Below are 14,706 nucleotides of genomic sequence, written 5' to 3'. Positions count from 1 at the left end.
GCAAAATTTGGAGGCTATTCATTCATTCCAATTAGGTATATGAGAAAAAGTTCACTTCCTTGTAGTCATATTATTAGTCTAACAGAGAAAAGCAGTCACAAGCAACAGCAAGCGTAGGGTTACAAAAAGCAGCTTGTGTTTTGTGGCTACTTGTACTTCTAATATGTGAATAATTTAACTATTTGAATATCGAAGGGTGTGCAATTTCCTTGTTTCTTCACATGCGTCCACTCCCACCGCCCTCCTTCCTTTATACAGGACCAGGAGGCATTAAAAGACATTGAGACAAGAAGACAGAACACTGTTATCTGAATGAAACTTCCTGTTTCTAGTCTCCCATTAGCTTTTTAGCTGTTCCAAACAGGTAATTTTAATGTCATCCCTGACACACTGCAAATACAAGTAATGAAACATGTCAATAAGCAACGGAAGGATATGGACATAACCATATGAGTAGTAATTAAACCATACTAAAAATTTGCTCTGCCTATAATAATTACATATCCCACGTGAACCACGAAATAGTTTAGGCCGGAAGGGACCTCTGGAGTTCATCTAGTCCAACTTCCCCAGTCAAAGCAAGGCCAGCTGAGACCAGATTGCTGAGGGCCTGGCCTAGTTGAGCTCTGTAGTCTCCAAAGACGGAAATTCCACTGCCCCTCTGAGCCCGCTTCAATGCATGACTATCCTCACTATAAAAACGCATTCCTAATATCTGATTAGAATTTCCCTTGTGGCAATTTGTTTCTACGGCCTCTCATCCCATTCTTGCAAACCTCTGAGAAAAGTCTAGCTCTGTCTGCTCTATACCCTCCCTTGTATAATTCAGGGATCTATATTTACTATTCAAAATATTTTGTCCTAACTTGCCAAAATGAAAATCTCATGAAAATAATCTTCCTTTTTAAAAGACCTTTACACATAAAGAGTTTCATTTTGAGGCTAAATTGGTTTTTTCTGCTTATTTGCGTTTCATTCAGCTTGTTCAGTTAGTTTGACTTGACAGCTCCCAATTTCTAGCACAAAGGAATAGTAAGTCAGGTTCATAATACTGCAAGGAAGTGGTTAAATCACCCACATATACTCCATAGTAATTATCTTTCTATTTTTCCTCTCTTATCTCCCTCTTATTTTTACAGGATGTGAAAATAGATATGAGAAACAGCAATTTAGGTTTAGGCATCTTCAAGTTGATGTCCATTTTTCTCCAGCTGCCATAAACAGCCTGTACAACAGACATTAAGCTGTCCTGCACAGCTGGATGCATACAAATCATAAAGATGATAAGGATAAGCAAATAGCCACAGAGTTCTCCTAAAAGCTAAGCATGTCTGTCCATGCAGGCACAAAGAACTGAAAGTGCCAAAGAAGATTCAAAGCTGTTTCAACTTCACGTAGAATTTTCTTGTTTCAGAGAGAAAATAGCCCCTTCCTAGATTAAACTCTTTCGCACATGGCCCACACCACGCACATGCATCCATCCATGCTAGGGGTTGCACAGACACCTACAAGTCAATTGCTTTCAGTCCAAAGCACTGCTCCCTTACCACTTCCGGCTGCAGAGAAAGTAAAGGGTTGGAAAAGGTGAACCTACCTTCTACTACTACTGGAGGATTACGTCCATTTTTCTAGCCTACCCCTGGAAAGCCTAACAAGCAGAACTCCACTCAGCAGTCCTGCTGCTCTAACAAAGCTGTCCTTCCAAGGCTTGATTTCCGAGAGTGAGTTGACTTCTCAGCGGCAAAGCAGTTCAGATTCAAATAGTCTCCCTGGCCAGAGATGGTTCATGCAAATCTACTGTCACAGCGTTTTCTTGTATTATCAGTTCATTACTCAGGGGAGTTCCTTGTAGGAATTTCAAAACAGCTTTCCAGGAAGAGTAGTCCAGGGGATGGGGAGCGGGAAGCGGAAGAGAAAAGGGAAACAAATTTTAAATGACCTCAATACATTTATGAGCCGAATAGGAGAGAACTGACCCAAAGGCCAGTGTTATATTCCAAATCTCCTGAGTACTCCTGTAAAACTGTATTAAATCTTAGCAATACTTAACACATGGACCAAAGTATGTTTCCAGAACTGTTGCTTTATAAGAGCTTTTTCCATGATGTCTTTCTTGTTGTTCTTGTCTCTAGAAGCTTCTACACTTCTCCCGAAACTCAGTCTATGTTGCCATTCTGAGACTCAGAGAACAGTTAAAGGAGTATAATCCCCCAGAGGAAGCAGCTTCACGAGGGCTCAGACTAGAAGGACCTCTCACGCATATCGCCTGTCCCTCTTCTCTTGGGACAGCCTAGAAATCAAGCACTTCACATAATCTCTTCACAGCATAATTAATGGAAGTGAAGCAGCATTCCCATGTTGCCATACAAGGATGACATCTTCTAATTATAACCTCATTTCTCTCTTGTGTGTCTTAGTTTTTTAGCACAGCGCGGCCAATGCCTACCTAACTTACACAGGCATGAAGCTGATGCGCTGCGTCAGCGGGCAGGAACGCCCATACAATTTCCGTTGGAGACTGTGGAGTCCCGTACAGGGCAGCTCCTCACGGGAGCCTGGGCAGACTGTCCGCTGGGGAAAGAAGGAAGTGTACGCTACTCCCGCCAGTATTTCTCTCTCTCAAGCAACTGCTCTTTTAAGTGGTATTACATTATTTCTCAAGAGATACCATCTCTTGAGCGATTTTGGGTCATTCATTTTTGGCCAATCATTTTCAAAAATACTTTGAGCATCAGATCATAGACACTTTTATACACTGCAAAAACAAAGCAATCATTAAAACTCAAGAGCAGTATGCAACTATTAACTTGATCTCTTCAGGAAAAAACCTTCACAACCATTCTGTTTATCCTCTTATTTCCCCAAATTCAAACAAAGAAGGGTCTCTCAGAAAATAACGTTCTCTGAAGTTTTCCATGAAAACCAGGAGACAGATAAAAAGGAATCCCAGGGCCGTGATCCCACCAAAGGAAAGCTGAGCAGAACTGCCCGTGGCCGTGGCACGGGGGACAGGCAGGGAGAAAGCAAACAGCCCTGGGTGGGAAGGGGAAGAGGGTGGAGAAAAGAAAGCAGAGGAAGAAGGAAGCAGCTTGCGAACAAAGGACTCAAAGCCACAGAAAACCCAAAGTTCATTATTTTTGATGCTCACAAATTGGTTAGGTTTTACGTACGATACAGTGACGCTTAGGAAATCTGGTACAAGAATGAGGTCCTCAACATATGAGGCACTATATTCCTGTTTACTTCTCTTCCCCTTGACTTGTTATTTCCTGATGACAATTCTTGGTAGACAGTGAAGTGCAATAAAAAAAGCATTACCTAGGAGGAGCAACAACAATGAAAAATAAAAGAAATCTCTTTATTAGTAGGTAAAAGTCATTCACATTAAGAAAAAAAAAATCTTGTTTCTTTAGGCAACCAGACATGTTACTAGGGCAAAGAAATGGTATTTCAGGTTACATCAGTTCTGAGAACAACTTCGCGATAAAACCTTAACACCCTTCTAGCACAGAGGAAATAACTCAGCAAGGGAGGAAATTATTTGCCAACCCAGATTCTGACCAACAACAATCGCCTGCTGAAAAAAACCTCCTAGCTATGCGGTGACCGGCAGGAAAAAAGGAAAGGGCACAGAAGACAGAACCGTATTTCTCTATTTCCCTATTATTCCCAGAGTTGTACTCTGTCTCTTTAAAAACAAGCCACCTGTTAAAGAAAATACATACAGCAATAAATACAGTCAAGCAGCCCTTATATGGGCTGTATAGGGGGGTGTATAGGAACTGGGTCCAGAAGACAAGCCGCATTTGTAAGACAGGGCCTGCAAACAGCAGAAAATTCAGGGCATACTGTTAAGAGGCCGGCATTCCTAAATTATAATTTCCCTGCCCTAATATAATGGTTCAGTTGACATCTTCGAAATAGAAGAATAAAATAAAAATAAAAATTCCACTTTGAAAAGTACTTCTGCATACAGACAGGTATGTGTCAGCCTACAACTTCTAAGAGCAGCCGCCACACCAGCAGGAAATGTGGCCGGCCTGCTTGGAAGCTGAGCCGGAGCAGCCTTAGTAACAAAGGTCACTACTAAAAAAACTAAAAAAAAAAAAAAAAGCTATCCTAGTTGAAGTCAAAAATCAAATCTTCAGGTTATTAATTGTAGAACACAGGTTATACCATATATTTAATACCCCATTTTCCTATCTTTGAAAATGGTAATGCTCTTCTTAGAGGCTAGAGTGGGGAGATTCACATCTGCAGAGTGCTTCGACAATTAATGTTTTTAATAAAATGACTTTTTTCCTGTAGGTGACCAGAAAAAAAGGACTGGGAATTTTATAGAATAGGATACCGACTCTAAGATGAACAGAAAAATCATCCGGTTTCTCATTACAAAAGGATCCCAGTACTGCTCAGTACTACCTTGAGTGTAAGGCAGCATAAGGCAACATGCAATCCAGAAGGTACAGATGTGGTGATGGGCAGTAGCAGTGCTAATTTACAAACTCAAAGAATTACAAGGCTTTCTTTCATACTGTACAAATCAAGCATCCAACATCACCCAACACCTCCGACAGTTATTCTGAGGAAGTCTAAATCAAAGCTATATGGGCAGCCTTCTCACAGATCTAGCTTGGTCAGAACGAGGCTTAAATCAGCATTAAATCAGAGAATTATCTAGTCCGCGAAGTTCCCCTTTTCCACTCTCCAGCCAGTCTGGACCACAAGTCGGCTCAGCTTCCCCAGCTGGCCCAACAAGCCTCTACACACCCGCGTTTGCAACCAGGGGCTTCTGGAACATGCACAGCTGCATTTATTCACCTTGCTTAAGAATTGTTTTCATCTATCTTCTCTCTCTCTGCTGCTCACTGTTGCTCCTTCTACTTGGAAGTTTCCTAAGGCAGCTAACCAACTCCGAGGAGCTGCTGCCCCTGCAAGGGACTGTCCGGCCACCTCCCTCCTCCTGCAGCAGGGCAAGGCCCAACTCCCCTCGGCCGCGCACCGTCAGTCCCCCAGGAGGTGCAGGAGCGCCCCGCGGCCGAAAGCAAGGGGGGAAGGAGGACACTCCAACACCTTTCAGCAACAGCAAGCTGTTATCACATCAGCTCACTATCTTTTGAAACCTCACCCTTGATTTGAAAAAAGGCTTCTTGAAAACCAGTGGATAAGCTACTCAAGTCTACAGTGTCTCCAGATGATGGACAGATGATGGCAGCAGCCATTAGCACCTTCTGGAACAGGAGTAATTGCAGAATGACCACAAACTACTTTTGTTTCTTCCCCTAAGACTGCCCATAAAAATCCTCACAGCTATTTGCAGTAATTACATCATAAAATTATTTTATAAGGCAAGCTGACAACTCATCGGACAACGTGATTTTCATCTTCTAGGCACACGGAAGAGTTTCTGCATGAGGCCATCTATTTTAATGTTCAGTATTTTAAAGCTATGTTGTTGTTCGAGTAAAAAGCACAATGAAGACGACAGAATATGTCAAATTATTGAGTCCACTATTACTACAGTTATTGTTCTACTGACTTTGTTAATTTCTATTGTTTAACTCTTACTGGGTCTACCCGAAAAATCTAACTTTTAGGTATGTTTTCACTGCAACCTGGCAATGCGGAGGTTGCTGAAAATATGATCCGTCCTTGTATATTTGACCAGATATTAGGATTCACTTGTAGTATGGAAGCTCACCTTTTTTTCCCATACCTTTTAAAACATTATTTACCTGTTGTCTGGACTGCTACTTCCCACTGGGCAGGCTGGAAAGGCAACATCAGAAGTTTTACAACATGCTGTTCTCCAAAACATCATCACATTCCTGCAGAGGTGTTCAGATAAGGCAAAGTTTTAAGAGAAGTGAAACCAGAACAGGTAGGCCGTTTTCCAAAAGCCAGCCAGTTGGGACATCAGAATGAAATAGAGCATAACTAATTACATATGCAGCATACTAAAATAATACTCCGAGGCTTTTAATCCAGATCAAGACTCGTTTGGCTTTTACTGCGCAGCACAAACTAGAAAGCCATTACTGTCACATTTGACTACAGAAAACAACATTCGAGTCAAATAGCAATAATTTGCAGAGGGGAGAAATTAAGCAAGTGATAGAAGAGGCAAGAGTCGCCACAATTACACATTTTAGCCGCAATATTTTACAAAGCTGGCTTGACTGTCCACAGAGCAGCACCCCACCACCTGCACCAAAGAACTGACTCAGAAGACGCGCTCTCTTTATCCTTAAGAGATTTCATCTGCACGTGAAGATTGTTTTTCTGTAACAGGTGAAGATGGCCCTACATGCGCGGTTATATCAACACTTAATACTTATGGCACTCGTGACTCAGTCTCTCATTTCTGTTTTCTTGCCTACACTTGGAGGCAGCAACTTGCTGCATAACAAATACTGTCCAAGCACGCAGCAAGCAGAAAAGCCTCACGTTTACTAGCTCCACAGTTCTCTAGTGCTACTAGCAAAGTCGCTCTTCCTCCAGGGGGACAAGAGAAGCATCCAAGTTTTAAAAGCCATGTCTCTTATCTTCTCTAAAAGGCATCAGGCAACTCATATGATCAAAAACCATGCAGCATTTTTTTTTAATCTCTCTCTTTTTGTTTTCTTCACAAGTATTACAGCTAGCAGATAAAGCAGACTGTCGGAATAAACCCTGTGTATTACAGAAAAACCCTCTTTGGATATTCTCAAGAGACTTGGCATCACTAATAAGTTTTTTCCACGTTATGTACTTTGTCACATATGCATATACATTTTACTACACCTTGGTAAAGTTAAGATTTATTTTATACATGCTGTATGACACGCATTAGATGTGTTATTTAAATCTGCAAAACAGTAAATTTAAGTACTTAACTGCTAAAATTTCAGCTGCCTTCCATAACAGAAATGATGTGATAAATCTCCATTCATTATTTCTAAGTGCCAAAGATGGAAAGTACCATTCAAGGCACCCCGGGCATAAAGCCACAAGACTGGAGTTGAATTTGACCCCATTCCTTATTATTTCAGCTGAACAAACATTATCTTTTCCATAACTATTTATTTTGGTAACAGACTGACCCCATGGAGTTTCAATAAGACAAATAAATCACGCAAGACTTTGGAAGAGAATAGGAGCATCTGATTTGAGAAATACGCGAGAGACTTGGACCTTCAACCGAACACACCAGGAGCTCTCTCAGCACACCGGGAACTGGATGTGCATGAAGCACAAGGACAGGGAAAAAAAATTAAGAATTGTTCTTCTGCACTCCATAAATCCTCCACAAATGAGGGTTTACAACTCAGGCACAAACACTATGCAAAAACTCTGCAAGCAGAAATCCTTGCATTTCTGTGTAAAACGATTCCCAGCAGAACTTCATATTTGGATGGGGATTACAGAAATTATTCTCCCTCCCCCTCAGATACCTTCCCACACATGCGTGGGTGACCGCGACGCAGCTCACAACTGGCACACTGCTGAATCAGACGTTCGAAATGGAAAAGACCGATTAGGTCATCGAGTCCCGCTCGCCGCCGCTGCGAGACTGCTCTCGCCAGTGTGACCCCCGGGCGATGTCACGGCTGCTCAGCAGCACTGACCCTTTTCTTCTCTTGCTTAACCATGCCAGTGGTATCGGTAACTGTAATGCTGCACAGATGGCTTGATAAACTATAATGAGATTATCGTTTATTAGAACATTTTCGTTATAAAAACAATGTTATTACAGAGGAGTTTTCACTGAACTTTAAAGCCCCTATGACAGCGTCCTTAAGCGCTGAAAAGACAGAATTCAGAATATAAATTGCAACCTGAATCAAATCATACAGCAGTTTAAAATAGTTTATTACCACCATGAGTAATCAACCCTTAATAAGCGTCCATTAACTGTTTTCAGAAAGAGAACATTTAATTTATGTTTTAGCTAATTATAGACCAGCACAGCTTGCAATAGCAGAAGATACTATTAAAGGTATACATTTATAAATAAGAAAAAAAATAGTCTTGACTTCTTTTAAAGACTTATTATTCCAAAACACACACGGAGGGGACCGTTACTTACTGCATACCATGAAGTACCATGGAGGCAGGAGAGGCAGAGGAGTTGGAAGAAAGAAAAAGAGGATAAAGTAAAAGGTAATATAAAGAGCCTATACTTGTACTTGTCATCCCAGAATTTGTTAAAGAAAAAAAGCAACAAATGAGCTTGAGAAAAATAATAATTTTAAGCATCCAAATTAAGAAACAAAATTATTTTGATTCCTACACAAACATAAAGCCGAAAGAACAGAGTATGCTTCGTCATAGATGGTTTTAAAAGAATTAAATCCTAACAGAAACATGTTGCCTGGTATTTTCTTGAAAGAGACGTGAAAGGAGGCAATTATAATGACATTTCCAACAGAGGCAAAGACAAAATAGAACGAGGGACCACACTGCCTTCTCCAGTGAAGGATTAAGGTTTTATAGATATTGAGCTGGACGATGCAGCGGAAAACGTATCCGTTCTGTTTAAAGAGTTATGGGGGAATTCCAGCAAAACTGGCTTCTGGGCATCTGTGCTCCATCTAGACTATATTAAAAGGCATGAAATACTAACGCTAACTTTTCTCAAAACTAGCCTGCAGGGGCTCTATGCCACAGCAGTTGGCTTCATACAGGATCTCCGCAACTTCTGAAAAACCGACTGAGGGAACTTTTTTTGTTTCACCACAGTTCAAACTCTGCATATCCAATCGATGGCCAACTGCTTTCCTACCCTTCAGACAGCATGCAGCCAGCGTCCTGCAAACAGAGGAGGAAGAAAGGCTCGCTGCGGCGCGGCTGACTAGGCACTGGGCAATCCAAAACCACTTGCTGGCGTTCCAGAGCTCACTGCAAGAGATTAATAACTGAGGTGGTCACCTAAGCAAAAACCCGTTTACCTTTCCTTTGAGGAAAATTATCACTAATCGACCGATGTTTTTTGTTTGAACAAGAGCTGAGTCCCTCAGATCTGATTCCTTAACAGTTGTTCCTGCAGCGGGACCACTCCGCCATTTCCAAAGGAGCACACTACCCAGTGTCCCTGGCTATGGAGTTGGTAGGATTCGTGCTATAAAGAGGATGTTTGATTTGCCAAGTTTTTGGCCACTCATCTACTTTGCAATCTTCACTCAGAAAAAAAGCATTTGTGCTGAAAAGTTGGTCTATTTTTTTCAGCTGTATCAGCTAGTCTTAAAAAAAAAAAAAAAATCCACTTCTTCCTATCACCTCTGTCCTGCCAACATCTTTGTACCACTAAAACCACAGGATCATTATCACTGGGTGTGCTAGTACCACTCACTTCCCAAGAGCAGAAATATCATCTCTACAGCATTCCCACACACTCTGAGCCAGGAAACAAGTGACTAAGTTTAGCAAGCATTAGGCTACTGAAAGGGGATTTATCATCTTCTACAGCCCTATCTCTAAGGCAGCAGACCATTAAGTATATGAGTTAAATAAAAGGAGCAGCAAAGCAAAATTATTACAATTTCAGCAGCTTTTATGCTCTGGGCTTTTTACCAACTATTATGGTATGCGCAGAAGGAGAACAGGTGAGCAAAAGGGAGATTATTTTTTAGTGCTCCTCTTCAGGCAGTATACTGTATCACACACACAACTCATGCGTTTTGCTACATGAACACGTTCAGGTAGGAAGAATACCTTCACCTTGATTACATTATCTCTGTACAACTACCAGCCTGAAACGATCTTTAACTAGAATACATTTTATTTTAGCAGGCTGAGGCTGCTATTCCTTCCCTTTGACTGTTTGATGAAAATAGGTTTTTTTATTATTTAAAAATCACTGTATTTGATGATGAGAGCTCTGAACAGCCCAGCAAGCCCAGCCTCCTTTGAATATTTTATACTTCATTCATCAGAAGGAAAGATACTCCGATCTCTTAACTCTTTTAGACAGAGAACCTTAGTATTTGCAATATGAGCATAAAGAGAAAAATGTCCAGTTAGTTTTCCGTCTGTTTCAAACTGTATGACTTTTCTGCGCGGTCTCCTGATCTTATACAAACATTCTCTCGTATGCTAAAAATATAGTCTCCTTTTTTATATCCTCTGCAGTTAAGCTTTTATGTGCATTTTATACAACATCCATCACTACTATGATGCTAGGTCTCTCTGCCCATACTAACAAAGAGGTTACGCTACTCTCTTTTCCAGATTATCTTTTTCTTTTGGCCTATCTCTCTTGGGATAAGCTTCTGGTAGGTTAAAAAGCGGTAAAGTTGCCCGTTCGCAGAATACTTTCTTCCCTCAAATACAGAAAAATACACAAGGAAAAGGGACATGTTATTGAGTTACAGCAAGGAATATTTAATCAATACTTACATAAAGAGAGTTGTGTTCTGGTGCAACGTCAAAGAAGTCACATAATTGTATTTCCAGTACAGAAAGGATTTGCCACAACCAAGCAAGCCTTTACTACGAGCTTGATAATTTCAAAATAAATCAGCTAGTACCAAAAAAACCACCAAAACAAAACAAAAAACACCCACATTACGGACAGCATTTAGACAATGCTGTAAAATAGATTTGTTTGTTTGTGTTTGAAACAAGTAGCACAAAGCTATTGGAGAAAGACTGCAACTAAAGGTAAGTTAAGAGAATACACCATCTACCATTTAGTTACAACTCTTTGGAAAATTGTTTGGAGCCTTCACTGGGATTAGTTTTAGCATTAGCCAGCTGTCAAATGTAATTCCAGGAAACAAGTCTGGAAGAGGAAACGAAGATGACCTTTCTCTGGACAAGTGCCAACAACAGGAATCTCATTACCCTGATCAATAGTCCACATATTTTCAGAACACAGCTGTCTACAGAGGGCACCGCAGAAAGAGCATCTCAGGTGCAATGCTAACTGGAGGGTGGCTTAATCAACAGGTCTAAATCCCTGCTAGTTTTTCTTTCAGTTCTCAGATACACACAAACCAATAAAGCAGCTAGAGATGAAAACTTTAGCTAAAAATCAGCCTGCAGAAGGCTGAGTTTTCCTCCTTGGATACAGTAGCAGAGAGGTATAATTTCATGGGATGCCACGCAGAAGCCTCATCTAATACAGTGACCTTCAAAGGCATACTGAACAGATCGGCATATTTTGAAGTGTTCTTTATAAGGCTGCCTAGTTCAGCAAAGTTCAAACATGCTACAGAAACTACTTCCTGCAAACCTGTTTTCAGAATGCCTTTTCCCTTAGTACGAAGGATCAGGAAAATAAATGAGAAAAAGTTACTAAACCAAAGGGAAAACATTCCTCTAAGAAAAACAGCTTTCAGGAAAGGCAAGCAGAGCCATTGACCACCTCGCTGGTCAGAATTTACCTTCCAGCAATCATGACCTCCTGGCTGCTTAACGTATATTATGCACCTCAAACTAAACTTGCCTTTTACTAACAAACAGATTTACTGAACTATCACGTTAAAGTAGCCCGCTTTTGGCTATCAAGTTTCAAATTCTGAATTACTTTTTTTTTTTTTTTAAATAGCACAGTTTGTAGATTAGCATACATATAAAGGTCTGAGATTTAAAACACCATTAGTGACACCATCTAGAAAGAGACACAGTGGGTCCTCTTGTCCTACCACGTAACACAAGTTCCGAATGATCAACAGAGCACAGCACGCCACTTCCGAGTTCTGCGTTCATGGAATAAAGTGGTGTAGTCAGAGGACCATGACAATTTGCCACTTCTCTCTCCGTCAGGATACAATCTAAAGACGTGGGAGAGAGACTTTGTAAAGTTAGCACACCCAACAGATGAACAGATTCACATCAAGTGGCTAAATTTACATTATAAGCCAACCTGTTCCTTCGACTTTAGATAATGACGGGAATTTGCCCAGATTTCAGTGAACTTCCCCATTATGAATTTCTTCTTAGCCTTGCCTAGAAAATGATAGAGATTCTCCAGGCTGGGCCACTAATCTGACATTTGTGAGAGGGGTTCAAGTCCCTGCTTTGCCAGTTGACTTCCTGTATGACAATGACATCGCTGCACATTAATCCTTCATCTGAAATGGGAAGACTAGTGTTTCCACGTCATACAGCATGAGAAAGTTAAATATATTAGAGGCTATGAGGAACTCTGGTATCATGGTAAGGACAAGTTTGAAGAAACAAACTTCCAGTCTAATCTAGGCCCATAAATATTTGGCAAACACTGAAGAGAAGCTATCTTTGCTCACAGCTTTATCTCCAATCTTTAACTAAGAAGCAAGACTAATTTTGTTAATTAATCTTTTTTTGAGTGAATGGCAGTCTGAGGGTTTCTTCCAGCATTGAAGGAATAACAAGTACAGTCACAAACGTGAACAAGTTACTCATTTACAATAGAAGAAAGAGGTCAGGTGAAACATCTCCCCTTATCACATCACCCTGGGCAACTACCACCAAGTTAGTAGATACTTTCAGCAAAATCAGTGTGCCAAGAATTATATATAGCCCATATACCAAGGAATTACAGTTTGGTTGTAATACTAGTTGTTTTTTTCCTGGAACACCTCCTGTGAAAAGCCCTACTAAGTCAATTCTACCTGAGGTGCTGGAATGTCTCCTAGCCTCAGTCTCTGAAGAAGGTGAGAAAGCAATTTTAATGGTTGAGGGCTTTTTTTTTTTTTGTTCTCTCGGCATTTGTAGAATTTGCATAGAGACTATAATTCTTATTATAGAAGAACCGAGTAAGTAGGAGTAAGTAGTGCTAACACGTAGGGCTAAAAAACAGCCAAAGGCTACTAACAATGGAAAAGGCTGGGGTGCTCTTGGAGCCACTCCCCACTGGAGAGACGCTTAAGTATGCCTTCTTATAGCACAGTCACAGGGAACAGAAAAGCATCTCAGATATTTCACCTTGTTAGGCTGCGTGGCTGAAAATAGCCACAAGATGAAAAATAAACCAGCTGGACAACTTATCCAAACTGTAATGCTAAAGCAAACATTCACCAGCAAGCTGGAGGCATATTACAGGATGAAGACAGAACTGTCTTCCGACTTGCGCTCTCAGTACCTGTAGCTTCAGAGTGGTTTTAGAAGAAAATGCCACCTGTTGTAACTTCAAAAGGGACTCATCTCATCTAACTTCAACTGTCTAAGCTCCCTCTATAACCTATGGAAAGAAATAGGCACCTTCAGAGAGCAACTCACTCCATCTAAAATAGGTAGATGGAACTACCATCTGAAGATACTCATCTCTGCAGTGATGGCAGAGGAACACTAGACATTTAGATTTAGATTAAGACAGAACTCTTAGATGATGAACTCAAAAGGGCGAGTCTCACCCTTACTAAGGCAGGTAAGAATTATACACTGTCTCTTCCCTCCCTCCATAAGAAGAGAGAGGCAGGAGCAAAAAAAGCAACAAATGAGATCACGTCTCCCATTTCTCAAGCTAACAGTTGTAGCAAAATAGTCTTCAGTCAGTAGCCTTGAAAACGTGAACTGAGTGCCACCAATTATCCCTTTCCCCCTACTCTAGTTTTATGATACAGCAACTTACATAAGAAATAAGAAAACCTGTTTATCTACAAAATACACACTGCAAATCTTCAGGAAATTGTGGGGCCCACCAGAAACCACCAAGAACAGCATGATCCCAGGCATGCTATGTCACCCACCATAGAGGGAATGCCACGTGATTCTTGACAACTGCGGTTCTGCCTGTACCGGGATAAAGGCTTGCCTCTCTTCCCAGTGGCAAGAAGAAATCATTTATCTTGCAACTCTACAGAGATGCAATGTGTTCTATAACTGGAGATCTCTCACTGCCCTGTGTTGCACAGCAGCTGTTGAAAGCATTTGGGATCGCTCAGTGATTCGCAAAGGTTTGTGTGATGATGACAAATGAATCAATCCACTCCAACACAGAGACAAGCTTCCAAGAGCAATTCCGGCAAGCACTGACGGAAATCACAAGTAGGATGACATTCCCACAGTTCTTGAAGCACACTGCTGCTGGGTCCTCTAAACTCCCCTTCCAAGCTCAGCAGGACTGAAAACACTTCTCTGGTTTCTAGTACAATTATGGCTGTAACAAGGTGACCCTCACACATCTGCGTTCTGCCAGGGCCAAAAGGATATGCACCCTGGAGAGAAGGCAAATGCCACCTTCCTTCATTCTCTGCCTCATCAGAGAAAATCCCTTATCTGCAGGGTTTTTTATTTTACTAATATCAAAATTACTGCAGATACATCTTCATCTTCAAAGTTGGTTTTTACACTCTCCAATTTGACACCTTCTCATTTCTTCAGATGACCTTCATGAAATACTTTAATTGAACTATTCTTCCTAAAGCAAGCCAAGCTGCACAAACACTAATTCAAGTCACTCCCTCTGTTGGAAGCTGAAGAAACACTACCAGCTCTGAAGGGAAAAATCTCTTTATTTTCACGGCATGATGGCAGAAAGTTGCAACTCATACATCTTAGGACAAATACTAACTACTACAGTTAGAGTGTGGGTTCTCCTCTACATAAATCAGTATATATCAAGGATTCCAAAAGCATTGCTTTAGGACTTTCAATGCAGAGTCCCGTTGAGGATTCAAATGATGAAGTTAAGTATTTTTTATCATCATAATAAATTTCGGGGGGGGGGGGGGGGAAGGAGGAAGTCCACCGGGAGGAAGGAAAGCTAATAACTTCACAGATGCCATTATCAAACCAGCA

The 14,706-nt window shown here is 41.0% G+C and overlaps 1 protein-coding gene across 30 annotated transcripts in view; it reads right to left on the bottom strand.

Moving 5' to 3' along the window:
* The window catches only part of STIM1 (stromal interaction molecule 1), a 113,728-nt gene that overhangs the window by 85,572 nt on the left and 13,450 nt on the right, over window positions 1-14,706 (bottom strand). For 9 of the 30 annotated variants that reach the window (XM_068930906.1, XM_068930924.1, XM_068930925.1 and 6 more), the window contains exon 3: window positions 11,628-11,756. The exons of 19 other annotated variants lie outside the window; for them this stretch is intronic. In XM_068930906.1, coding sequence (XP_068787007.1) covers window positions 11,628-11,756 — 129 coding nt within the window. Of the gene's footprint in view, window positions 1-5,735; window positions 5,829-11,627; window positions 11,757-14,706 lie in introns of all 30 variants that reach the window. 2 more of the 30 variants (XM_068930918.1, XM_068930920.1) reach the window with 1 other exon arrangement.

The sequence above is a fragment of the Struthio camelus genome, chromosome 1 (genome assembly GCF_040807025.1).
Source record: "Struthio camelus isolate bStrCam1 chromosome 1, bStrCam1.hap1, whole genome shotgun sequence".
Lineage (NCBI taxonomy): Eukaryota > Metazoa > Chordata > Aves > Struthioniformes > Struthionidae > Struthio > Struthio camelus.
Note: the sequence above shows the minus strand (reverse complement) of the source record. Positions and strands in the feature narration are given on the sequence as shown.